The 26,717-nt window shown below is 38.8% G+C and overlaps 1 protein-coding gene across 10 annotated transcripts in view; it reads left to right on the top strand.

Annotated features, from left to right (window-relative positions):
- The first annotated feature begins 12,781 nt into the window (after window positions 1-12,781).
- RYR2 (ryanodine receptor 2) overlaps window positions 12,782-26,717 on the top strand; it is a 456,061-nt gene continuing 442,125 nt past the window's right edge. For all 10 annotated transcript variants that reach the window (XM_069800675.1, XM_069800669.1, XM_069800667.1 and 7 more), the window contains exon 1: window positions 12,782-13,020. In XM_069800675.1, coding sequence (XP_069656776.1) covers window positions 12,973-13,020 — 48 coding nt within the window. In that variant the 5' untranslated portion in view covers window positions 12,782-12,972. The remainder of the gene's footprint in view (window positions 13,021-26,717) is intronic.

The raw sequence follows: 26,717 nt of genomic DNA, 5'->3' as shown, positions 1-26,717 counted from the left end.
TTGATAACCAGTTTTGAAAATTTGCAAGACACACAGTTTCTGTGTCATCAAGTAATATCCCGAAGTAAGTTGTTGGATACAAATAAATTTCAGCAAAATAGTGAGGAAGCTGCAACTGGTAATAATGCTGGGGTGACTGAAAATCTTTACTATCTCTAGGTCTAATCTTTATTATGTCAGGATTATGTGGGATCAAGAACAAATCAAGGGTAAATCCAATTGGACTTTAAACTAGTGGCTTTTGTATGCTACAGGGCAAATCTGATGATCTAAGAAAACTGAGAAAAATAGGGTTTTTGTACTTTGAAAAATGCAGTTACTGACTGTTGCAAGGTTTAAGGAAATGACATGGTTATCTCTCCTTCTTCCAAAATCTTTCCTCTAGTACAATTCCAATGATCTGCTTGCTTTTGCCATGTCTGAATAAGACTGACATTTTTTTTCTTTTTAATAATGAAAAAGCACAATATGTAAAATACTCCATTGTGTAAAAACAAACCAAAATACATGACTGACTGATCTTTCTAAAATAATTAAACATGGTGAGTAAATCCACTGTCTTTCCCCTTGTCATTGATTCTTTGGGCCTACAAATGCTGAAATGAAGTGAAGGCACAGATGAGGCTGATGGACAGTTATCATCTAATCTTGACAGATGTCCTGTCCAAGCTCTACTGAGGAGGCACTGAAGAGTGTTATCATTCCCCTGAATTAAGCTAAATCCATGACACCAAATGGAATATATATAATGTACGACAGTTGGGTTTCACCATCACCTCCTATCTCATGTGTCCATTTTCTTTCCTACCCTTCTTTCAGAGGTCTTTTTCTGACCTTTGTGTGTGTGTGTTTTCCTAGGAGGTGTGACTTAGCTGATTAAGGCTGTGGTATGTCTTGTTTCACTGCTGTGAACCCATGACTAAAAGGGCAGCTAAAAGCAGCATTGTAATCATCAGACGCTGCTAGGAGTTTGCCAGGTTTTGGAGTGGTTGTGATAAGACCATGTGCTGGGTCTGTCTTTTTCCATGTGCAAGTGAGTTGAAAGTAAGAGATGCACCAGAATAGAAGCTCTTTTTCTTCCTAATTTCTGTTCTTTTCTCCCCTTTGCTGTGTGGGCTTGGCTTCCTTTAAAGAACTACTACTGATTTCAACTAACTATAGCTTTTTGTCCCAAAGGGACACTTACAGCCCTCTTTAACACAAAGTAGAAGGGGCTTTCCCTTATGAAAACTTTCTCTAAAGTCTGTAGGTAAAGGCAATGGAAAATGAAAATTGTTTACTGTTTTGCTTAATGTGTTTTCTTTCTTTCCTTTTTTTCCCTAGTTATTTAAGAAAAAAGTCACAACATTTTAATTTTCACTGTGAAACCAAATGGAAATTTTGAAACTCTTGATCCAGGTGTTATACACCGTCATACTCAATTAAACAATTTTGACTCACTTTCTCTACCAAAATTAATACACTTGCCTGGTCATTTGACAGAAAAACTTCTCTTGAATGCTTCAGGAATGACCCAACCACTTGGACCTCTGCCTGACTGGTGTCCTACCCTGGATTCTTCATAAAACTTAATACGAAGAGCAGCTGTTAACATTGTACCTCTGACTAGCAAGAACAATTTTACTGAATAGCAGCAAATGTTACATAATCTCAGACAGAAGTCAAATGTGCTTTTAACAACTTTCTCCCAGCCCTAATCAGAGACCAAGATGTCCTCCATCTGCAGGAAGCTCCTCTAATATGTGTTTTTAAAATGGAGCAGACATAAGGCATGATTGAAGATTTTGCTCTCCACTATCTGGAGCATGGGCATAAGCATGCTATATAAATTTGAGGGATTCTGCTTTTAGTTTGGCAAAAATTAAAGCTGTGCATAATGCCATATGTGATGAAACATATAAGCTCAGCTCTGTGGATGAAGCTAGTTTTCTGTGCCACTTCAAGTGGACTAAATAGTACTTTTCAACTCTGCTTGCACTTAAAATGGGCAGAGCTCAGAGGGGGTGGTTATGCAGGCACTGCAAGGGAAAATAAATGCATGGAAACATCACTACAAATAGCTACCTCCTTGAAATTCAGTATATATTTAGTTCCTAGGTTCTTTCTTTCACCAGTAGTGAAGGCTAATGAGCTTCAAGGACTGTGGGAACCTGCAATTGAAGCAGAACTGAGGTATCTTTCAAAAACAACATTAAAAGGACAATGAGGGATCCCACTTGAGGAGAGAGGAAGTGCAGAACTACCAGTGTGACTACTTGAATGACAAAGCTTTATGTCAAGACTCATTAAATGCCCTCCTTTGTGCTTCTTTTCCTTCGCTAGGACTAATGTGTCATTTTAATGTTTTATCTTGCTTGTGAACAATTATATTTACGAATTCTGAGAGCAGATCCAAAGTGCAGGGGCCACTGCATGCAAAAGTCGCAGTTGTTTCCCCTGTAGCTGAACAACATTGAAATACAGCTGAAGATCCCAACAACCAACCATTGCTCATACAAGCTGGGGCAGGGGGAAGATAAGCAATAGCAATATCACTGCAGAGAATAGTTATCCTAGAGCTAGTATTACCTGATGTGGGCAAAAATTGTTATACAGTTCACTCCCTTAAGGTATCGCTTGGCTTTAACTAAAAATAAATTCAGCTGTCAGTAGAAAAGATCTATTTGGCCTAAACAGGAGTTTGTCTTCTTGACCAGTAATAAAAGCACATTTCTGCAACAGGAGAAAAGCAGTCTTAGTTCTGCCATTCTTTAACTCAGAGCAGATATTGCAGTTGGTGCTGCCATACTTGCACTGACAGTTCCATCCTCAGTTAATGCTAGCATATATATGTATATGTATAGTCTTATCTATGTATATACTTCTAGTCTCATTATACCTATTCTGTGTGGTAAGACAGGTGAAGAATGTTAACATTATGCTTTAGGATCACTAGGCAGGGACTGAAATGGATTAGCAAATTTTGTATTCTTGTTAGCAGGATAAGCAATGAATTACAAACAAAGTGTTGTCTTCTGCTAAAACAGCACAAACCTGAATGTCACATTGTTAATTGTTTATGAGCTTGTTTTAATAGTTTCCTGTAGCAGTCAGCTCAAAATCTAGTAATATTGTTCCAAAACAGAAAATCCTTATTCTCTGCTGCTTTGTAGTGATATACATCTGGGTAATGTGGGTGTAAAATGTTATCATTATGTTGTGGGAGAGCTTTACACCCACTTTTTGCTGGTGTCAATGACTACACATGCTAAGAGGCAAGTATGGAATCAAGCCTTTAAAATAAAGTTCAATAAGCAGATTAGGCAGAGTTGTCAGAGAAATCTGAGCTGCAGTGCTGCTGTTAATGCCAGAAATCATGACGTATTGTTAAAAAAGCAAATGTTAATTGGACAATTAAAATCCCCATTTATGATATGCAGAAAAGCCTGGGGGTTCTGCTTTAATGTAAAGCTGAGTGTTTCAACTGAAACCATTCCTGTCTTGAAATGAAGTGTGGAAATTTACATATATACCATTTGTAAATATACAGATATTTACAAACATCTGATTTGAAGTGGGTGATGCTGCAGTGCAGTTTCCTTTCCATGCTTAGGAATATGCTAGCCTGTCAGAAATGTTGAAGCTGGATGGTGCTTGAGTCTTCCCATGGTTTGAGAACAACTGCTCTACAGACTGAAACATCCTTCCCTGAGCTGGCCTTTTCATGCTGTGATTACTAGGACGTTAGCCCTACTGAATTAGAGTTTAAAATCTCCAAAGCTACTGAAATGACCTTGGTAACCTCAACGAGAAGATGGTCTTAAGTGGAGTAGGTGTGATTCCCTTGCTTTTAATGAAGTAAAACCATTCTGCCTAGTGTGACTCACTAGCAACACTTCAATAGTTACTTCACATGGTACGGTTTTTATGTGATTATTTTGCTGTATTGTAAGGCATACAATGTGGTGTCATATAAACATAGTTAACAGGCTGCACAATGTTTATTCATTAGAAAAAAGAGCTGTGCACTAAAAGAAAGATACTGTGATATTATGATTGATATTAAAGATCAGATAAAGAAAAGCAAAAATAAAGATGGGAAATACCTGATGTATTAGCTGATATTCACTTACTGTTTCAGTGACTATGAAATTAGTCTCTGCTGTCAGATGAGCCTGGAAAGCAGGAGCACCTTAGTTAAGAACCTTGGATGACACAAAGAGAAAACAGTTCAGCTTGTCTGCACTGATCACTCGGTGAAATGCCCCTGCATGTGAGAAGAATGGATCAGAATGTTAGAACTGTTTTTTAAAATCTCATATTCTGGGCAATGTAAAGGAACTTTGCCTATGGAATCAGTCTGAGCCACATGAACTAGAGCAGAATCCGTGAACTGGGAGGGAGAACTGAACAGGAAGAATGAGGTCTGGAGGGAACTAGTACTCCTGAAAATTATGTGAACAGTTCTACAAAATACTGAATAAACACACCTAACATCTTAGTGATGCTACAAAACAATCCAATTAAGAGGTGGAAAATATTTTTGAAACAATGAATGATTAGTGAATTGCTGGACCTAACAAGAGTCATTGGGTTTTAAGCAAAATTAAAATAGAAGTTTGTACATAAGAGGAATACCCATTGTTATTACAAATCAACTATACCGAAGATTTTGAAATAGATATTCAACGAAGATCAAATATTTGTGACTGGAAAGGAGGGGAGAACTAGTTCCTGTTTGCATCAGCTGTTTACTTGCCACAGAAGGTGACCAGAAAGTGGACTTCATAGATTTTAGGTCCAGTTTGGCATAGTAAACTGTATATGTTTTTAAAATAACAGCAGAAAAACCTGAATGGTTTCTTTTCAGAATTCAGAGTATTATGCTCTATAGATTTTGATTCAGATGTATTTCAGCATTTCTCCTTATTTCGTTCAGTAAGCAGTCACAAAAAGAGGCAGTTTCCAGTTTCTAGAGGTGAGGTGTCTTATTAGGGCTATAGGATGAGATACTAAGTGCCTAAACAAAATATTTATGTAATATAGTTTCCTCACAGAGCTTCAGAAAACAGTTTTCTTTTTAATTATAGAAGTAACTGAACCATAGTAAATATAAATCTTGTGCTCAAGCAAGAATGTCTTAAGTACTGTTAATGTCTTGATTTATTATTAGTGTATGATACAAGGCTCCAATTAAGAAATTCTGCTACTCCTTTATAATACTGTTGTTTTCCAATAAATGAATCCATGTGTTTCTGTTTTACAATTGTGTTAATGAATATTTTCTTAAAATCATAGTAGTGAAATGGACAACTGAAAGTTGGTTATTTACTATATATCATTGTCCAGATACTGTATCTACAACAGTTTAGCGCTTGTTGTGACTGGAATGTAATCTCAGTGGGTTTGATTCTGTTACCTCCATGGAGCTTTCACTTCTTAATGGCTACAGAGACTAATCTTGAGCTAAGAGCCAAACATTTTTTCCTCTGCATTACTGCAGTGGTGTTTAGAATTGTGGCTTTTAATGTCAAAAGGAAATTATAGCTCATGTATGCCTTTCCAGGCAGAGCAGCTCATGTAGAGGACATTAGAATGACTTAGAGGAAGTCTGGAATCAACTTATCATAATTACAAAGAAAACCCGAATCCTTTAGCCTTTGTAATTATCCTATATTTAAGAAATTAATAATTAACTGTGAAATCTGGGGCCTGTGTTTTTGCTGGTCTATGAAATAATGGTGGAAAAAGTAGCCTCATTACAGATTTCAGTATGTAGGGAACATCTATTTTTTTCCTGTTATCTGCACTTGAATGTGCACAAGGTTATTTGTGCTTGTGTACAGTATTTAATGCTCATTCTTCTGACTTTGTTACCCAGTGAGGGAGCAGAAACAATACTCTGTCACTTACATGACACCACAGACTTCACAAAAGCTAGTAAGATGTATTCTAAGGTAAAACCCAAGAGTATAACTCTCAAAACTATGCCCTGAATTTTTTTTAACAATTATGAATAACAAATATATTAGTAAACCACTTTGTGCACAATTTTTTACTCAAAAAAGCTAAATTAATCATTTGTTCACAGTGAACAGTTTGCCTAGTAACAGTTGTAATCCTGTACTTGTGTTGTCATAGTCACAATTCAAATGAGATGTTTGCATTATATTGCATTATGACTAGCTAGGGATCCAAGTTTTAAGTTTCAGTTCCTGGTGGTTTTTTGTGTCTTGTGTGAATATTAAAATCTTGGACTTTATCTTGTGATCCACTTGAAAAAGCGTACTAGAAATGGCAGATGAAAGGTAAAAATTAGGATATTAATCTAATGATATTGTGGTTCTCAGGTTTAATATTTACAATTGAAAGACCTTAAAAGTTTCCTCCTTTCCTTCTTCTACCTCCTCCTTTTTCTTTCCTTTTACTCTGGCAGCTTCTTCAGGCTACTACATCATCACCTCACATAATATTTGTGAGAAAAATACATTTCAACTGCTGGCATAAAGGATATTCAATTAGAGAACGGTCAACCCACTGAGTTTTGCATTGATTACCAATTTCTTTTATCACTAATTCATAATCATTTTAAGTAATGTAAATATTTCCCCATGGAAGTCATATTCTTTTCATTTTCTCTGAAGACACAAGAATTATTGGTTACTTCTCCAGAACCTGCCAACAACTTTCACCTTTGGTAGCTAGTATCTGATTAATACCTGTAATGCAGAGATTTCATTTTCTCCTAGCAGAAATTTCATGCTGTTCCCAGTGTTTGTGCAGTCTACCCTCGTCCTTCTTCCCCCTATGTACAATTGGTTGTCTCAGCAGCCATGAAAAAAACTGTTCTTTATCTCCTCAGAACAAAATGCAAGTCTTCTGTATCACTGAAATTTCATTTTTTTGAAAATGAAAGGGTGAAAACACTGTCTTCTCAAAAAAAATTCTTCTGAGATAGACAAATCTCTTAACAATTATTTGCATTCCTCAAGTTACACAGCAGGACTATGGCTACTAAAATTTCTCCCAGAAAACTGCCTGTTCTTAGAAACACGACTAGAGTTGTTAAATATCACACAACTGGACTTCATAGCAAAGATTGTCATTGTAGGGACAGGGAATGAAGTTTTCCTGGTTTTATATGTTATGTAGGTCTTTACTGGAAAACTGTACAGCAGATTGCTGGATATTAATAATAAGAAGGAGGGATTTCCCCTTCTTTGTTCCAGGGAGTTATTTAGGTCCTCAGATATTAACTCATTCAGAATAAATCAGGTCCACTGAATATCTAGACACTTACTTGAAAAGATTTTGAAACACCTTGAGAACCCAATTACTCCCACTCCAATCTCCCAACTATTTGCGACTGCATTGATTTTTGAGACTGACATATGGTTAACATAAATTATTAATAAAATTGGAATTACCTTCCTATTGCTTCCTTATCATTGGCTAAACACAGATGGAATTTCAATTGCAAGGATGCAAGTGGAAGAAAGCACCAACACATCTCCATTTGTCAATAAAAGCGAGACTGTTGGATAGATCCTTACAAATACATCATAACTGTACAGTACTGGTATATAGTTACATAACGATATAACCTGTTACGAGACCTAGGAAACCAGGAAATTCTGTTTTGAGGATGGTATTTCATGTGCTATTTTAATGTATACCAACAATATTTAGAAACATAATGCATTAATTCCCCCAAACAGACCAAAGTAAAAAAAAAAAGTGCCTTCAAAAAACTATTTCTTCTAGGTTTGTGCCTCCCAACAGCTTCCAGTGAATTTATCTGAAAGTATGTTAGAAAAAGATTAAAAGACCAATAAAAATTCCAAGGAGACATGAATGTGAAAACCCAAGCAAACTATTATTCCCTGAAAACTAAACCACAAGATCCATAGCTCCTTGTTAATGTTAATAATCCCACACACAATAATGAAAAGAGAAATTAAAAGCTTTGAGCTTTGCCGGGAAAGATGCTTCAGACAGTGACAGTTTCTTGGTCTAGGGTGAGAAGTGTAGATTTCCAGACTTTGCCACAGCCGTGTTCCAGACTACATTTAGGCATAAGCTCACTAGCTGCAGCTGACAACAGAGGGCAAAGTAACAGAGAAGGTCTTAGAAAATGACAGTACATGTCCAAATGCAAAATACAATTTTTTGGAAGACTTTTCCTGTAATTAAGCTAGATGTAATGGGGTTGTCTTTGCTTTTGCTTAAAAACAAAGTTTTTATAAAAGAGGAAAAGCTTCTGTCTGAATTTTATTGTAACACTGTCTTTCTATGTAAATGCTTGCATACATGCTATATATAGAGTACAGAACATATACTTAATGACAGATATGCACTTATACTGTATTTTATGTGTTCAGGATAACCACTAACTAAAGAAAATGTAGCATATTATTGAACTCTGGGGTGATCATGATAAGCATATAACTAACTATGTGGTCTTAGGTATAATTATGCTTCCTTAAACTCTGCTAATCTGCAATAAAATCTCATTTTAAATTCAATGTGGAATTGGGGCTACTGATTTTATTCTTCTTTCCAAGTCACAGTTAAGACCTAAACTGGCATAGATTTTACACTGCTTCCATTTCATTGACCACAGTGGTGTTGATTTATGACATGTGATAGGAGATGCAATCTCTCTAGTTTTATATCATTTGGAATAACATGTTTTCAAGATTGGTATCTGGCTGAAAAGTCTGACATGCTGTAAGAAAGAACAGCATGAGGAAGAAAGGATAGTATCTGCCCCATTTAATTCCTATTGGCATTATCTTATTCTCTGCTTCTAAGAAGAAAAAAATAGTGTGGTACTATATTCTGCTAGATGAAAACAAAGAAACACCTGGGAGTTCACTTAATGTTCCTGAATACTGAATGTTCACAGTACTTATTATTATTATAGATGGCAAACACTGTTTGTTTTACATAGATTATTATGTTGAGTGTGTGCATACAAACATATCTATGCATCTTCTCCTAACATCATAATAAGTTTCCTGATTCAGGTGATTAAAATTTATGCAATTAAAGTGCTAAAATTCTTACAATAGTGTCAATTTATCTTCAGCTCAGAATCCTGCTGGGGTTCCTCAGGAGCACTGTTGCACTGGTGCTGCGGTACTGCATCTGCATCACACCAAGAAACCTGTTTTTGGTGAAAACTGGTAAGGGCATATTATGGACCCTCACAGTGCTGCTGCCTCGATAAACTAGGGTTGCAGGAGCAAAATGCCTTTGCTGTCCAAAGGCAAAATGCACCAGGTAAAGTATCTGTCATAGTGACAATTACAAATGAGCGTGGAGATGGGCAGATTTCAAATAGGATTTTAAGAAGAACATAGCAAGAACAAGGCAACAAAAGGAACAGTACATGGTAAGCAGCAGGTCACATAATGTGGGAGAACTTCTGGACTGAAAATTTGAAAGACTGCTTCTAGGTTGGATGAAAAAGGAGCAGACATACTACATGCATGTCATAAGACAACTAGTTAGGTAACAAAATGTAAATTAGAGCTGCAAGGAATGCCAATTTTCTTATTAAAACTTTTTGTTAATCTTCAGAGGCTGTGCTAGAAACTTTAACTTCCCAAATCAGTATGGGATTATTTTTGGCAGAAGTAGAAACTGTTTTTTTCTGCATTTTTCTGTGGAAAGCACAGTTGTCATTTGGTGATAAAAATCTTCAGACTTGTAGAAAACAGTAGGCATAATCAGATGTAATGTAGATTGAAAATGAGCAAATAAGAGTGGGGAACACAAAGTTAACTGCTGTGGGTTTGACTGGCATCTTGAACTTTGGGACTGGCAGTCCTGTAGCAAAATGCCTTATTCTTCCATACCCCCACAAAAACTGCAATTCCACTGAATTCCACCTGTAAATACCAGCCATGGAGGATGTTTATTCTTTTATTTTTCCCACTAGTTCATCTAAGAAACAATTCTATGAACTTTACATTACTTCCTGTTATGATAGACACTATTATGTTATTTCCACTTAAAAACAATCAGTTGTTTTTAATTATTCAGTGCAATTAAGCATAACTACTGATTAAAATCTCACATCAGCCAAAGTGCATTCCTTTTAAAACACAACACCAGTCCAATATCCTGAACATTTTGAAAACTTTCCTGATCTTTTCACGCAGGTGGAGTAAGCCTCTGTGTTTTGAGCGGAAAGGGGAGAGGCACATACATCGTAGCTGATTGGTGTGGGGAGGTAACGTAGAGGAAGCCGAAGCTGTGTCTATCAGGAATTTATATAGCTTGTTTAGGCATTTTTGTGCGTGTGCTGACTTTATATTCTATGTGTATTTTATAACTTTATTTAATATGCATTTTGCACATGTGTGCATGTAATATTACATGTGTCTGGTGTATGCACATATGAAGATTTGTCCTTGATGAACAACTTAACAAGAAGCTCTGCTTCCAGCTACATTTGATCTTTATCACCCTGCTCAGAAAGTTTCCAGAAGAATCTTTTACCTTTACTACTTTTAACTTTGCTTCTTAAGCAAATTAAGTTGTGTAGCCAGGTGTGGTGCATGTCTGTTACTGGATAGTATCTTTTGAACTAACTGGGCAATTCCAACAATTTAACAGAGGGCTAATACATGCTCCTAGCCATTTCATGAAAATGGATGCATGGGTAAAGAAGACACCAAAGAGTATTATCTGCTGTCTGAAAAACTGCAGCATACGTTTCATTCTTAGTAGACATCAACAAATCTGCATGCTAGAGAAATGCTACTGCCCTAGGATGGAGAAGCTTCAGTTGGAGTTTGCATCTTGCTAAACACCAAGGAGTCTAATTATGAGCTTCAAATCTGTAAGCAACCAGGTATCATCAGTTCCACAGTTCTTGGAACAACTTTCATTATGTCATGATGTTGTACTCAAAACTGTACAAAATGTTTCAGCCACCGATGTTATAGTGGACTATTTATAGGTTTTTTTCTTTTTTTCTTTTCTTTAGAATGTCCTTGCCTTACATTGCAGCATCTAATCTACTACTCTCCTTCAAAGCATGACAGAAAGTATCCCGGATGTTCTGTGATCTAACCAGACCTTGATCCTGTAAACCCATGTGAACTGAGCTTTACATCCATGTGAAATACATTTGCAAATTGTTGTGTTCGAACTGACTTGTTCTGTAAGTAAGCGGGATGAAGTGCAATTGCATTTGTTCAGTGCACCTTCATGAGACCTGATTTTTTTAAAGTCACCCAAACTCAAGACTGTTCCTCATAATAGGGGTCTGTTTCAAGAAATATCTCTCAGTTTAAATAATCTGGAGGAAGGGATATTTAGGAGACTTGAATATTACAACAATATGAAAAAATGTCTTTCACTATTTTATCAGACTTAGAAAAAAAATTTTCAGGCAGGTTAAGCATGAGAGGTAAAAATCTCTTGAAGTCAGCAGTAACTGAAAACAGGAAATTATCAAGGAAATGCTTAAGCTGTCATAACTCTGGAGTTAATCTGTAGAACCTCTGTATTAAATACTCATACATTACTTGTTCTAGAGACCTTATGGCTCTTGGCTGCTCTTGCAACTTCCAATCTGTCAGAGGAACAGGTTTTCTACTGCTGGAAGTAATGATAAAAATCTCAGAAGTGTTCAATATTATTTTTTCATGATGTCCTTGAACAGTGTCAAGTCACAGACTATGGGTATGGCTTCTCAAGAACCACTTATCATGTCTTCTCTTGTGCCAGCCACACATTCTGTTTACCAGAACTATTGTGATTTCACTACGTTTACCGGTTTTGGTCCTTCAAAAGCCTTCTGCAGTCACACATTGCTCACACGTTTTACTCTGTCAATGATCCAATGTTAATTCTACTATTTTTTAAGCTATTCTACTGTCCTCACCTCATGACCATTGCATCACATCAGCAGAGCCTCTCCGCTGTATTTTTAGCGTGCTGTTGATGTTACCAGTCCTCCAGCTCTCGTGGGTTGCCACACTTCTTCCCGCTGGAGGCCTAGCTCCCTCGCTGCTAGAAGCGACGCGTCCTTTGTAAGGTGCGGTCTGCACGAGTGCTCGTGACAGACGAGCTGTTCCACGAGAACCCTCTGCTTTACCCCATGGCCAATGCACGGTGGCTATCCTTCCAGTAAATTGTATTTGAAAGCCTTTCATTCACCCCGGATCAAGCTCACTCACAGACGCTTGGAGGCCAACGCCCGCTGAAGCCATGTTGCGCCTTCCACCTCTTCTCCCCGAGAGCACTGTCGGCTGGCGAGAAACTCGCGCGAAGCCGCTTCAGCTCTCCCCCCTCTCCGGAGGTATCTCCCAAGGCAGCCCGTCCGGCAGAACTCCAGAGGCACAGACCTGCTCAGGCTGAGGCGGCGCCGGCCCACCCCGCCAACTCCCGGAGGAGCTGAGGCGGCCGCAGGCCCCGAGCCCCGTCAGGGACGCGTGACGGGGCCGCCCCGCCGCGGGCCGGGCCGGTGGGTCGGGCGGCAGCCGCCCGAGCCGGGGCCCCTGAGGCGAGCCCCCCGCGGAGGCGAGCCCCCCGCGGCGGCGGCGGTCGGTCGGTCGGTCGGTCCGTCCGTCAGCCGCCTCTCCGCAGAGCAGCCAGTAAGGGGCGCTGGGCGGCGGGTTTGGCGTGCGGAGGGAGCAGGCTGCAGATCACCTGCAGCAGCGGGGGGGCCGGGGAGCTCCGCCTCCCCCTCCTCCCCCGGTTAATCGCGTCCCCCTCCCCCCGTGGCAGGCACTGGCAGGCGGGCGGCTGGGCAGAGCTCTCAACCTGCTGCAGGCAGGCGGGCGGGCGGGCGCCCGCACCTCGTTGGCAGCCAAGGGCCGGGCTGGGGCTGCCGGCTCCGCCGCCCTCCCGCTTGCCCCAGCCCGGTGAGGCCGTCAGCCTCCTGCCGCCGCCGCCTCCCCGCGGGGAGCGACCACCGCCGCTCGCCCGGGTCAGCGGGAGCAGCGCCCGGGAGAAGGAGAGAGAGGGGGAGCCATGGCCGAGGGGGGCGAGGGCGAGGACGAGATCCAGTTCCTGCGAACTGTAAGCGCCGGGCTCGCCTCCCCCACCTCCGCGCCGGCGTGGGGCAGGGGACCGGGGCCGTGCGGGCGAAGGGCTGCGGGGCGGGGGCGGGGGGCGACGCCCGGACCTTGCCCTGCGGAGAGCTGTGGGGCGGGGGGCTCCTGCCCGCGCGGGGGCGGGAGCCGGGAGGGGGGCAGCGGGCGCGCTCTGCCCCCGCCGCCCCCGGGGAGTCCTGTCAGGGAGGGCTGCGGAGCCCCAGCCCTTTTCCTCTCCACCTGGCAGCCTGTACGCCCCGTCCCCGCGGGCGGAGGGGCGAAAACTAAGCGCTCGGTCTGCTGGCGATGCCGGGATAAGCGGGGGGGGGGGGGCGGGGGGGAGGCGGCGGGGCTTGCCCCGGGCGCGGAGCGGCGGGGGGACCCCGGGCAGGGTGAGGGGCGGGCGGGCGGCCCCGCCGCCTCCCCACAAGTACCTCTCCGCGCTGCCTTCCCACCCGCCGATGTGTCCGCGTACTGCAGATACTAACCGAGCAGCCCTCCCCAGCTTAAAAGCTGCAGTCGCGCTCCTTTTGCAAACAGAACCGGGGGGGGGGGGGGAAGAAATCGCCTCTCCCACCGCCCCCCTCCCCACCAAGGTTCCCACTAACTTGCAGGCGTTCTCCTCGCTGAGCACAGACTAATACGGTGTGGTTTTTTTTTTTTTGTTTTTTTTTTTTTTTGGTGTGAGCATCCTTTCCTTACTTCGGTTTTCTTCAGTCCAAAGCATGTTAAGGCGCTAGAGCATTTCTTCCTTCAGTTTAATTAATACATCTGGACTGCTGCATTTTATGCTTATCTGGATTATTTTTCTTCAAGCAGTGCTTTTACTTACCTTCTGGGCCATCTCCCAAGTGCTGTTTATATGCACAATCCTAGCAAGTTTTGCAGATGGGCATGTTTGAGTGGTGATGTACACAAACCCTGTCACAGTTTGAGGAAAAATTGCTGAGACGTTTGATAAGTAGAGCTAAAAACATTGAGACTGTAGGGTAAAGCTTAGCTTCCTTTTTATTTAGTACTGTCTGATTTAGAAAATGTTCACGATCAATGTCTTGTAAGAAAATACATTGAAAGAAGAGGGGAAAGCAAGCCACATAATGTACGTGAAGCATATTCGTATGCTGTTTGCAGCATTATGAATCCTTGATCTCAGTCATCTTATGTTTATTTCAATCAGAAGCCATAAAATAACAGATACACATCCTATTATTCTTTGTTTGTTTGAGAATTCTTAGAAAATCTGGTTTTACAGGGAATACAGCTGTTATGCAACACTGGCATGAAGATTGTCAACTTTTTTTCCTCTCAGCATTATGTGACTTCTATTGTAGGGTTGTTTAACATCTAAAGACAAAACAGAAAACTACTTTCTTGAAAGATAATTTGTCATCTCAATTTATGAGAGTTTTATTATTAGTACTTCTCGCTGGTAAACATTTTTGGAAGACTTGTACAATGACAGTCTTAGTGCAGGTTTGAATGTTAAGCTTAGCTCATGGAAGGGCTGTTATCTGAATGCTTAATAGGGAAAGAGAAGCAGTGAGCATGCTAATACTGCTCAGCACATATACAGTAATGTTAAACTACAGCACCTGACAGCAGCAGCATGTTATGTAAAACAGCACTCCTGATAATGTGTGTCAGGCTTAATACAGATTTGGCAAACCCTGCCTTAGACAATACTTTAAAAATTTTTAGAATGTTGTACTGGTGGTAAGATGACCTTGAATATGGTAAACTGAGGCACGGGGGAGCCTTTTTGTGTAGTGAAATAAAAAGGCCTGAGAAATATCCTTTTCGTGCGAAGCTTTGAATCTCTAATCTGTAGTTGTATGTAAGTAGTGATTTTTACTCCTCTTTTCCTTCCACTTTGTCAAAGTTATGAGCATTACTTGGAAAAGTCAGTTGCTTTAAGACATATTCTTGATGTAGCAGTCTTCCTTCTATCTATTCTTAGAAAGCTTGGATTAGTATTCTCTAAAGGTATTAGATGTGCGTAACTTTCTGAATGGCACTGATAGAAAGCACTGGAAAGGGGATATTACCTGGTAATTGCTGCAGTTTCTCTTTTTTAGTTATTTATTTTTGAAACAGTAATTAGGGACAAATGGATTCATAAATGGTTTGGTAGATACATAGAACTTTTCAAAGAACACCTTATGCAAGCAAAAAAGCTGTCTGTGCTTTGAATACCTTAATGATGACATCTGTAGGCCTACTACATGTAAACAGTGCTCTTCATATTTTCTTGTTTTGATAGGACCTGATAAACTTTCTAAAATTGTGGGTTCTCTTTCTGATGTTTCAAAATTACTGTAGCATCTTTAGAGTTTACCCTGGAATGTAAACACAATGTATTATATTTAATGTTTAAAGAGAAATATGAGATTTTATTCAATAAAAAAATTGCTTTATTTGCATTAAGCTACTAAACTGAATTTGTATGTGCCATCTACATGTCGATTGGTAATTTCTTTTTCCTTTCCTCTTCACACATTCCTATTTGCCTAATGATTCCTCTTCCTCATTTGCTGCTTTTATTTTATGACTATTTTTTGATAAGGTGTCATCATGCACTTCCTCCTACAAATTTGCTGCTAGGTTGGTGTCGTGGTTTAACCCCAGCTAGCAACTAAGCACCACACAGCCGCTCACTCACTCCCCCCTCCCCAGTGGGATGGGGGAGAAAATCGGGAAAAGAAGTAAAACTCGTGGGTTGAGATAAGAATGGTTTAATAGAACAGAAAAGAAGAAACTAATAATGATAATGATAACACTAATAAAATGACAACAGTAGTAATAATGTAGTAATAATTTTCCCAGCTGAAACCAGGACAGGTGGATTTCTGTTTCTTTTGGGAACAATTTGAGTTTTATACGTCGCTTCTGAGAAGTGAACGTAACCTGTTAATGCCCTGGATTTCTGGAAGCATCAGTCCTTACATTGTTCGAGAGAACTTTGGACAGACTGGAATTCAGCTCTGTGCTGTTCAGTTCTCAAGGAAATCTATAGTCCTGTGAATTATCTGCTTTTCCGCAGACTGGGGTCTCCCTCATTACTTTGCTGAATACTCCAGGTGGAGATGACCTTGTATTATTTGTAGCCTTTTTTAGGCTTGGACGTACATTCTCCTGACTTCTCCCACTGAATGCACACACCCTGTGCAAGAGGAGTGAAGAGGAGCAGGTATCCTGCTCTTGCTTTTATTAGCTGTGTGTCTGGGAAGGACTTCTTCCCTGTAGAGTTGGGTGGGGTTTTTTTGGGTTTTTTTGTGTTTTTTTTTTAATACTAGAAAGGAGAAAGATGTGTACAAAATAAACTTTCATTGTTTAGTCTTTACATTCAAGAATCTAAAATATTTATAGCTAATATGGACATGATTTTTTTTTTTTTAGGATGTGTAATTTGACCAGAGTGAAAATAATTCAGTTCCAGGAGGGAACAGAAAATGTTTTTGCCTAAATGCCTAAGCTCCTTCCATAACGCACACATGCAAGGACTGGTTTTTGTGGTGCAGAACCCCTATAAGGGAAGGCTTTTGTGTGGAGTGGGGCGGTAAGCTGATGATAGGATTAAAACAATTGCAGCAAAATACTGCCTATGAATATCCCTTATATTGGTTAAAGGTGTCCTGAATTTTGGGAGCAATATGTACCTAAGAGTGATGAGAAATGTGTAATTTAGCTATTTGATCTTGGGATGTTCCTGGTGTCAGTACATATGGTTTTCTGGAGTTGTGGAGTTTCTTAAATTGAAGGCAGGTCGTCTTTTAGATATTTATGGTAGGAGACACCACCAGGACACACTGAAGTAAGGCCGACAGGGTTATGGTCTTTCTCACTGTCCTCTGAGACAGTGAAGACTACCATGCCTGTCAGAAATGAGAAGCATAATCAGTGAGAGCAGCATGTTTTCCCCAGGTCCGTCGTCTCCTTTTCATCTCTGCCTTTTTTTTGAAGATTGGAATACTGATATTCCAGTGTACTGTCTTCTCATGCTTTTTTCATTTGTTTAATTAGCAACTTGAAGTAAAATAGGATCTTTTGCTTGTGTGAACATATTCTGTGCTGCCTTATTTTCTACATGGACTTTATTGTTCTAAGTGTGACTGTCAGAGAAAAGTGTAAGGGTACTTTCCAACACTGGAAAAGTACTTTTAAATTAAGTTAAATATTATTTAGGAGTCATGTTTGACATGCAAAAGATTTTATTCACTCAGTGCTGGGATTTAAACTCCATTCTTTTATTATCTGAAGTATTATGGCAGAGAATTTTTCTTCATTCTGAAATGAAGAATGTAATGTGGTCACATTTCAAGGACAGGAATTCTGTGATTCCAGAGTCACTTCTGTTCCAGATATTCCTTATTATGGCAGCATTTAAACAATGAATGTCACTTTAAATCTGACTAACAATCAAGTGCTTAGATGCCATCCTGCATGAAGATTCTGTGGAATTAGAGGACACAAAAAGAACCTGGAAAAACAAGATCTCAAGATTATTGTAAAATAAGTAACTAAACATAAGAAGAATTGTTATGTCAGTCTCTCAGTGAAATAGAATGGATTTTTTTTTTTTTTTTTTAAATCCCTTGATGCTTTTCATACACTGCTTATCTTTAAAGGGCTTTATCAAAATATGTTAGTTTCTGGTAGCTGCAATCATCAAACATACAAACACGGCTGCTAGAATATACTGAAGAAAATGCTCAAAAGCAATCTTGGATATTAGGAGCAATTTTAGAAGGAAAGAACACTGGAAAACACTTTGGCTAGCCTCTGTTTATTTTAAAAAGTATTTCTTGTACCTGTCAGTATGTAACTTCTGAAGATTCAGCAGGGACTGGCACAAGAGATCACTGTTTAACAGCTCATGTGAGGGATGGCGTGGCTGAGATTGCAGCATTTGTACCTTCCTCTCTAAGGCACTGCACTGCAGTACAGATACTGAATATGATCTCAAATTCTATTTTAGAATTGAGCTGGACAGGCTGTTTGTAGTGAACGGGTTTTAGCTAGGACATGTAGTCCAATTCTTGTTTGGGAATTTTGTGTGAACATTTTATATATAAATTTTTTGATTCCAAAATTGTTTGACAAACATTTTATACCACCATTAAAATGATACTGCTGGGTAAAATCAGTTGTCTAGTCTGTGTACTCTCTCTTGTCCAGTGTTCTGCATCTGGAAGTTGTCTTTATCGGATGTGCGAGAAGGAGGCTGAGGAAGCTCTGTAGCAAATAGTTGGTCCACCAGGGAAGTTTCTTGCTAGCCCTGTGAGTTGGTTGACTAATGTTCTGAGAGACAGGGAGCTGCTCTTCCTTTCAGTGTCTGAAGATGTTTTGATGCATGGTGCTCTTTAGTACCATGAAGGCCTGAGGAAAATCTATTGCAGGAACTTAAGCTGTGGACAGACTGTAAAGAGACAATTCCAGTTAATTTCTGGCCCAAGATTTAGAGTGGTCTCAAGAGCTATGTCTGCCTTTCACTTCTCTATTTGAATGCTATATTGTTATAGGTGTATTGTAAAGGTGGTTTTCCTTTTATATAGCTGTGTGGAAAGTACACAGGATGATTCTAATTCAGGAAAGTACATCAGTCTTTCTTGTGCAGGGGTAGGGTTGTGTTGAAGTATTTCTCTGAATCAAGATAAATGATTGGAAACTGACTGTGTGGGAAAATACTGACAGTGGGCTGCTTCCAGGAAATACATGAATTAAACTGAAAATACAGAGATCTTTTTCTTCTGATTTTTATACTTACAGGTGCTTCATGTTAAATCTCTCAGTTAGTTTTGGTTTTGTTGTCTGAATTACACCTAGGCTTTTGTTTAAATTTCCTGAATTGACTGAAAAAGCAGACTTGGCTTTGTGTGGATGACAAAAGAAAAGTCAGAAACTGTGTATTCCTATACTTCCTAATAAAACTTAAGTGACATACATTTTTTGTTTGGTGTCATGGTAGTAGTACATAAATAACCTTTGTTGAACTGTAAAATGAACACATGAATGAAAGAATTTTAACTTTCTCTTAATGTTGGTGTTGTGATTTTAATTGTGATTGATGGAAGAAGTCAGCAATTTATTTTCTATATTATGGCTATCTAAATCTTTTTTTCTTAATTTGTGCACAAAAGAAGTAATATCTCTTTACTCATTAGCAAATACTTCCTTGAAAATGCTATACAGAAGTCTCATAGAATGGAGTTCTGCTTGTCATAAATACGTACTGCACGTTTACTGCTCTATATTAAGTGTTGATAAGAATAGCTAAAATAAATACATTAATCAAATGAACAAAACTTTTTTTTATAGCACCAGTTTTAAAAAATTTTGGGTTTTTTGCATATGTCAATTTTAAGGGGTCTTGTGGTCACCACTGTGAAGTGCTGTTCAAGGTCTCAAGAGTGAAACTCTGATCCCTGTGAAGGCAGAGCTATTGATTTCAGTGTAAGCAGGATTTCATATCCAGACTTTACTTGCAGGCACAATGGCTAGAAATGTAAGCATAATAGTTCTTCCTGTGTAAATGCAGGTTTGTTTCTGAAAACTACTACAAAACTCTGTGGGAAGATTGTCTTCTGGTTGGAATTACTCCTAGCTATGACGCTGTTAGGAGATTTTCTTTATGGCTTATGTGTTGAATCCCTTAGTGCATCAGTTCTGGGAAATTAAGCTCTATGAATTTCTGGAGATGGCTGTCCCTTTCATGTTACTAACATACAAATAAAATTGCAGCAGTTTTCTGTTTGTACTTTATATTGGTGAAAGGCTTGCTCATTTATCCATCATCAACAAGAATTTTGCTATTGATTGCAAGTGGACAGTTTCTCAAAAGAATAAATTCTCAAGGCAAATAATTTCTGAGGTTGAATGGGTAATGTTTTTCTGTTAATACCATTCTAGACTTCATCTCTGAACAAAAGTGTTCTCCTCTTTTGTGAGGAAAGTTCTGTATCTTTTAAGTGGGAACTTCTTATTGACATATAAAACTACCAGAAGCTGAGTTCTGCCTTGATTGAGCTACTTGGTTTGAATTTTCTGCTAGAGCATTGAGTGTAGTAGAATAGAGTCAGTAGCTAATGAAGTGCATACTCTGAGCACCCTAATTTTCTTATATTTTGTCCGAATTCATGCATATGCATTATACAGATAGCTATTTCATTTGGTCTAACTTTTCCTTTGTTATTAAGTACTTACATTCATAACATGAATTCTTGATGTAATATTAATGTTATTCGGAAGGAGGAGGAAGAGGGTATGATTCTTCTGAAGAACAAGAAGTAAAAAAAAACCAAACCACAAAACACCGAACTAGTAAAATGACTGGAAAAGCAAAAGCCAGGGCAGACTTTTAGTCTTAGTGTCTTGTCAGTGCTTTTTCTTACTTAGATTTAAAAGCTTTAATAGACACTTTTATAAAATGTGGCAAATAAAATGATAAAAACTTAAGAGTTATGTATGTTCTTTTAATGAAAACTGGAATGTGAATCCTGTTACTTTGTCCTTCAGACAGCTTGAAAACACCCATTTTAAACCTTAACTGTTGTCAGGTGGAAGTGAGAACAGAGCACTTTAATTATTGACACAGTTATACCCTGGAATTTCTGCCAATAGCAAAGTAAGGGTAGCCTGGCATAATTTTCTGTCTCCAGTCGGTATTCCGCTGAAGACCTATACTATGTTTTACAAGTGTATGGCACTTAAACTATGTCTGGCTGTGTTGTCTATACCATTCTGGGAATGGAAGGCCTCTTGAAGAGGCTGCCTGTTGCCTAATGCATCTCAGTAAATGAGAAAAGGCATAAAGAAACTAGTTTAGATAACAGTTTAAGCCTTTTAAAGCCAACCACAGCAATGCGGAGCTTACTGCAATATTCTGTTCCCACTAGGGGCACAGCAGTGGTTTTTCTTTGTTCTCGTTGTCACAAATAGAGCAACTTAAGGGCAGCCACCACCTGCAACATCATCGTAGAAAAGGTCACCCCAGTTTCTTAACAAAGATTAGCAGGATCCCCCATGTGCTTTTACTGCAGTGTAGTTTTATGCTTCGCTCCCTTGTTAATAAGCGTGAGATTCATTAACTAATTATGTATTCACTTATGAAAGAACTCTTGCTTTTCTTTGTAATTTTTTACATAATAATGGTGGTGTAACTTGTCAGGTGAAGTATTTAAACTCTTCAAATATGTTCCTACTTCTAGAGCCCAGTGATATGTTACTCAGCTATAGATTTGAACAGATGTATGTTTGAGGCATGTACTGCATAATTTAGTAGAAGCTTTGCTTAGCTTCTCAGAATTGCTTAATAAAAACAAACTAGTATCTATGTGTTTACTGTTTGGAAAGTGAAAGATATGACAGGTAAGGTGTCATAACATGAGCTGTATTAACTTATTTGACAGTTGCAATTTCTGTTTAAATGTAATGCTATAATGGTCAGTTTTACGATAATATTCATGTGTTTGTAGGAGCATTCACACTAACAGCTACATTAAATTTTAGATAGAGAGATGGGTTCACTCTTTCAGTGTTGTAGCATACTTTAATTTTTATCATAGTGAGGAATGACTTCCTTATAATTACCACATGCTTGAAGAAAATTGGAAATATAATAGGCTGCCTAGTAATGCAGTAGACTTCGCAGAGCGACTTTGGAAAAAGTTGACAAGGTATCGTTCCATAAGATGCATGGATCAGTTCATTTTTAACATGCAAAACATTTTATGGCAGGACAGGCTTTTTGGTTTATTTGGTTTGGTTTTGTTCATATTCTGAATGCTGTAGGACCACAGAGAAGGAGTAACAAGATCATTACGTTTTGCGAGGCAGCTTCCCAGAGGATTTCAGGGTAATTAATGCTGTATAACAGCATACCTCTATTACCTGATTGTTTTTTTACTTGACTGTGGGAAATAATATCTGATGGATATTAAGTGCCAGAACCAAATGCTAAACACTGGTGTGTCCTGTCTCTCTACCTCTGTGAAAACTTCTCTGGAATCCTGCTGTGAAAACTGAGTGCACTGAATTTGAAGAATTTCCCTGCTTAAATCCTTCTTTCAAAGGAATGATGGAAGGAAGCAACGCAAGATCTGCGTTGGCTGTCTGTGAGTTTTTCTGGGGATTGCCAGAAAGTGGAGTTGTATTAGTGGAATCGAGCCAGATATGGCTGTCTCTTACAGCTACATTTCTTCCAAACCAGACAAAGCTGGAAAAAAATGACTGCCTGGGCTTTGTGTGGGATGCATTCTTTGGTTTCATAAAAAGAAAAAGGGGAAAGAGGAAGGTATCTTCCTTTGCTGAATATGCCAAATAATTCCCCTTGGTGTATGAGCATCTTCCATTCCTGTGATGGCCAAGTTTATAATTCCTTATATAGGAATTTAGGTGGAGGAATGAATACAATTTGAAGACTGTTCAAAGTAAGCCTAGGTAGTTGAATAGGTCTGCTTAAGACTCATAGACTCACAGGATTCATTCACTGGTAACTGATCCTCATTGTACATCAGGAATGTAGCCATGCTGATAAACATTTCCAAATCACCTATGGTGTGTTTATTTTCTAGTTGCAAAGTGTAATAATTTCATTAGAACTAGCAGAGGCATGCTAAGCACAAGCTGGATGATTAAACCTCTCTGTACGGACACAGGACCTTCATCCTGAAGCAGTCTTTGATAAATACTTTGGTTCCAATGGTGACAGCAGCCACCTAAATACCGGTACAGATGGATAAAAATCCTTTAGCCCTACAACAGTCATGAGAATGCTGTGTGGTTCTAAGACTGAGGATTAGACTGAAAATAAGAATAAATCATGTGACTTCATTTTTTTTTACTATTTTCTGCATGTTTATGAATTAGATTTTGCAATGCTAATGCACAGACAGTTACATGCATTTACGGAGTCTTGTTGCAAGTACCAGGGAGATGGAATGCATATCCTCTTTTCCATGCAACAGAAAAGTAAAAAAAAATCACGATATGTGGTGCAGAGAAATACTCAGTAAGAATGAAAAGGGGATGGAGAGAACCTTTCTTCTGGTGTTACAGGTAATTTAATAGCTCTTCATTGCTAAAGAGTTGGATTAATCTTTTAAAAACTTGTATTAAGTAAATGTGGGTTTTGATTTTTTTTTTCTGCCCCAGTTGACACTTACAGAAAGCAAAGACTTGTCTCATGATTTGACATGTACCAGCAGACAGCTGAAGGAACCACAGTATTGCATTCATCCAGACGTTAAATGATTCGTTCATGAGAACTATCATAGCAAGGGTGGCTGAAGAGATCTAACTCTCCTAATAAAGGAAATGATAGAGATCAAAGTCTGTGCAAATAACACTGTATGAATTTTCAGGGCCAACAATGTTAGATAACATTGTGGAAGTGTGATTGTTAAGGCAAAGAATCCACGAAGCAGTACCATTACAGATCTAAACATGATGCTGGAATAGTAAGGATAACATGGGTAAGAGTTGTATTTATTGGTGCGTACATAAGAAGTCAGCCTGATTTCTTGTAGTCGTAGAATTATGTAGCGAGTCCTTTAGAAAAGCTTGTTAGCAAAAAAGAACTAGTCTAGTATTCAGTAATTGCAGGAGGGTGATGGCTACATAGGTAAATCCAGAAAACTTCTCAAATGCCATAGGTGGTCCATCACTGTTGACCGAATTTCTGTAGGGTAAGCTTGTGAATTAATGATTCACATACTAAAATGTTTTTAAGTAGGTCTTAGCATGATAGTCTGACTGCTTGGTCAGGTATGTCAGCTCTTATTTACTCTTTAGTCACTTTTAATATGTCTGATGAAGTGAATATGCATTTTAAAAGTTACTACTTTTGATACGGGTACTTTGATGGAAGAAGAATCTTAAAGCTTGTGAAAAGAAAGGATTGCAGAACAAGTCATCAGTGAAGGCCTGATCTCTATTTTGAGCTGACCATGGTTCTTGTAGAAACATCGTGTAAATTTTGTTTTGATACGAGGAGGTTCCTGAAATCCTGGAAAAGAAATGCTGTTGCATTTTGGATAGTTTCAGAATGTTAGCTGCAATGTTATGCCTCCAAGTCCATTTCTGAAAACTGTTAGCAGTATCTCATGCAAGAAGAGTACTGTATTTGCTCTGTATGCTATCTGCTGGTTCATTTGAAGTCACTTTTGTTTGGACTTTCAACTTCTGAGTCCAAACCTTTTTGTTTAATCTTTCTCACTCTTCCTTATTCTTGACACAGCCACTGGGATTCCTGTCTTTTGGTATTGGGTTTGATTGCTTTTCCTGATTTAATGTTTGACATGGCTTCAACCTAAGCCTGTGGCAGAACTTGCTGTTGTATTTAGTTATGAATTTAAGTATTCATTCAAATTGGTAGAAGGATATTTTCCTGAAGGGGGCTCTTAAATTTGGAATTTCTTTCCTTCTTCTTTCTTTTTAATTTCTCTCTTGATTTAACAAAGGGCAAGGTCAAGGTTTTTTCATCTCTCAGAACAAGAAAATAAGTGTATTAAAAATGTCACATCAAGTTTACTAAGTAGGAGAGAGGTTATCATGAGAACTTCAGTAATACATGTTTCTCCACATCGTTTGTATTGATGTATGATTAGTCTGCATTTTCCTTCTCCTTTTCCTTTGCATGCTTCACCTCTGGAAAGCTTCAGCTTGTTGAGCTGAAGGACTCCAAAATCCTTAATTTCAAATGAACAGAATTTGTCTAGAAAGGGAGAGGAATGGAATGTCGGAGGAAGGGATGTCAAATCTCACAGGTGAGCCTTGTCATCCTCTTGAGAGGCATAGCTTGTTGCCTGGCTTTTCTCCAAAATAAAATAGATGCTTTTGCATAGGAAGTGTAATACAACTCTGAGTTTAGACACAAAAAGAAACACTTTCATTTTCTATGGAGTGGGAGGACAAAAATGAGTAATTAGGTAGTGAGAATTAGTTTTTCTTTTTTTCTTCTTCTGATTTAGGAATTTTCATACCTGTTTTAATCTACTGAAAATTAAATGAATGTGGTTTAAAGGTGTATCAAGCTGCAATGTTGACATGTTTTGTTGATAATGTTACAGGCATCACTTTATTCTGATTATGTCAGAGTAATGCATTGCTCTTTTTTATTATTTTAGTTGAATTCTAGCTTATAATTTGTATGTCAGCTGCAATTGCAGCTGAAGTCTCTGAATTTCTTCTTTCCTTATAGTATAAATCTGTTAGTGAAGCAGAATTAGCCGGTTTCTGTTTTATCCCCTTTTTTTATTCTGCTTTCTAGTCTACAGTTTATTTTTTACTTGACAGCTGCAATGATAGAAGAGCATCAGTGACAATATTCTTCCCTGCCAAACCAATTTGTTTTGGGGGTTGCCCCTCAGGCTTGGTAAATCACCTCTCTGCAGAAGTCCTGTGCCTGGCTTAAGGAATTGTTTACTTTGGTCCTCTGCACAGAGGTAGGTTCTGCTGACTCTGAGAAAACCTCTAGGTGAGAGTTACTGTATCAGTTTTCTGAAGCTGTAATCCTGTAAAGTAATCCAATTAATATAGTGTGTGAGAAATGCTCAACCTTCAGAACTTGATGGGGGAGATTTGTTTCCATGCATGGCATTTGCATTTCTGTTTATGTAGGAAGGCCTTGCTGCACTTGTTGATTTACTAACAGAATAAACTAACATGGGTCAGAACACACATTCAATGAAGGAATGAGTTTAATGGGGTAGTGAACTGTGTGGGAGTGTGAATGCTAACAAAATTACTTCTTTATGTACCTATGTGACTTCCTGTTGATGAGTGAGGTTTTTATGATGATTTATATCTGTTACAGAATTACAGTTTGACAATTGGAACCACCTCTAGAGCTTGGGAAGCGCACTTTATTGTAGTAAGTTCTCATTCAAAAAGTTATGGTTTGCTATTAGTGGTTGTGCCCTAGTAATTTGTTTTATTGGGAGGGGCAGAGAAACAAATTCTGTGAGTGAAATGGGTTTGTAGCCTTATTGTATACCTTTACACAGAGTAATCACTTGAAGAAAATCCTTATCTTCCTTTCAAAATTTCTAGATGGATCTCATTTTCCCTGCCTGAGGAATAAATTGTTGAAATGAAGGAAATACATAAAACAGGCAGGTTGTTATAACAGGTTGTTAAGGGTTATTCTATTAGCAAAAGGCTAGAAGAAAATACTTAGGGCACAAATATATATTTTTTTGTACAAATATATTTTTTTGGCCAGAAGCCTAAAAACAAATCCTGTATTACAAAGGCTGCTTCAAATAAAAACCTGCCTCTCTTACCTATTGCTTAAATTATATTGCAATCTGAATGTAAATTAATTTATTTTAGTATAATATCTAGCAGAATAATCTACTGTGCATCGTTAAACATTTTATGAATCGATTTGCAGGTCCATGACTGTAAGGGTCTCTGTATGGCTATGTATGTTTTTTTTAAGTCTGGTTCTGTTCTCACTGACACTAATGTCAAACCTCCTCTAGATTTTAACCAGAGTTGAATCATACACTCATAGCATTGTCCACCATTGTATCTAATGGCCTAAATGTGTCAAATGCATATCCTGGTCTGCCATTTTAAGAACAATTAATATTTATCTTGCTTATGTACCAAAAGCGTGTGACCTGGCTTTTACACAATTAGTTTAAAAATGTGTACGTATTGCTAACTGTCCTTCAAAATATT

This window comes from Haliaeetus albicilla, chromosome 13 (assembly GCF_947461875.1).
Source record: "Haliaeetus albicilla chromosome 13, bHalAlb1.1, whole genome shotgun sequence".
NCBI classification, from domain to species: Eukaryota; Metazoa; Chordata; class Aves; order Accipitriformes; family Accipitridae; genus Haliaeetus; species Haliaeetus albicilla.
This window is presented reverse-complemented; position numbering and strand designations above follow the sequence as displayed.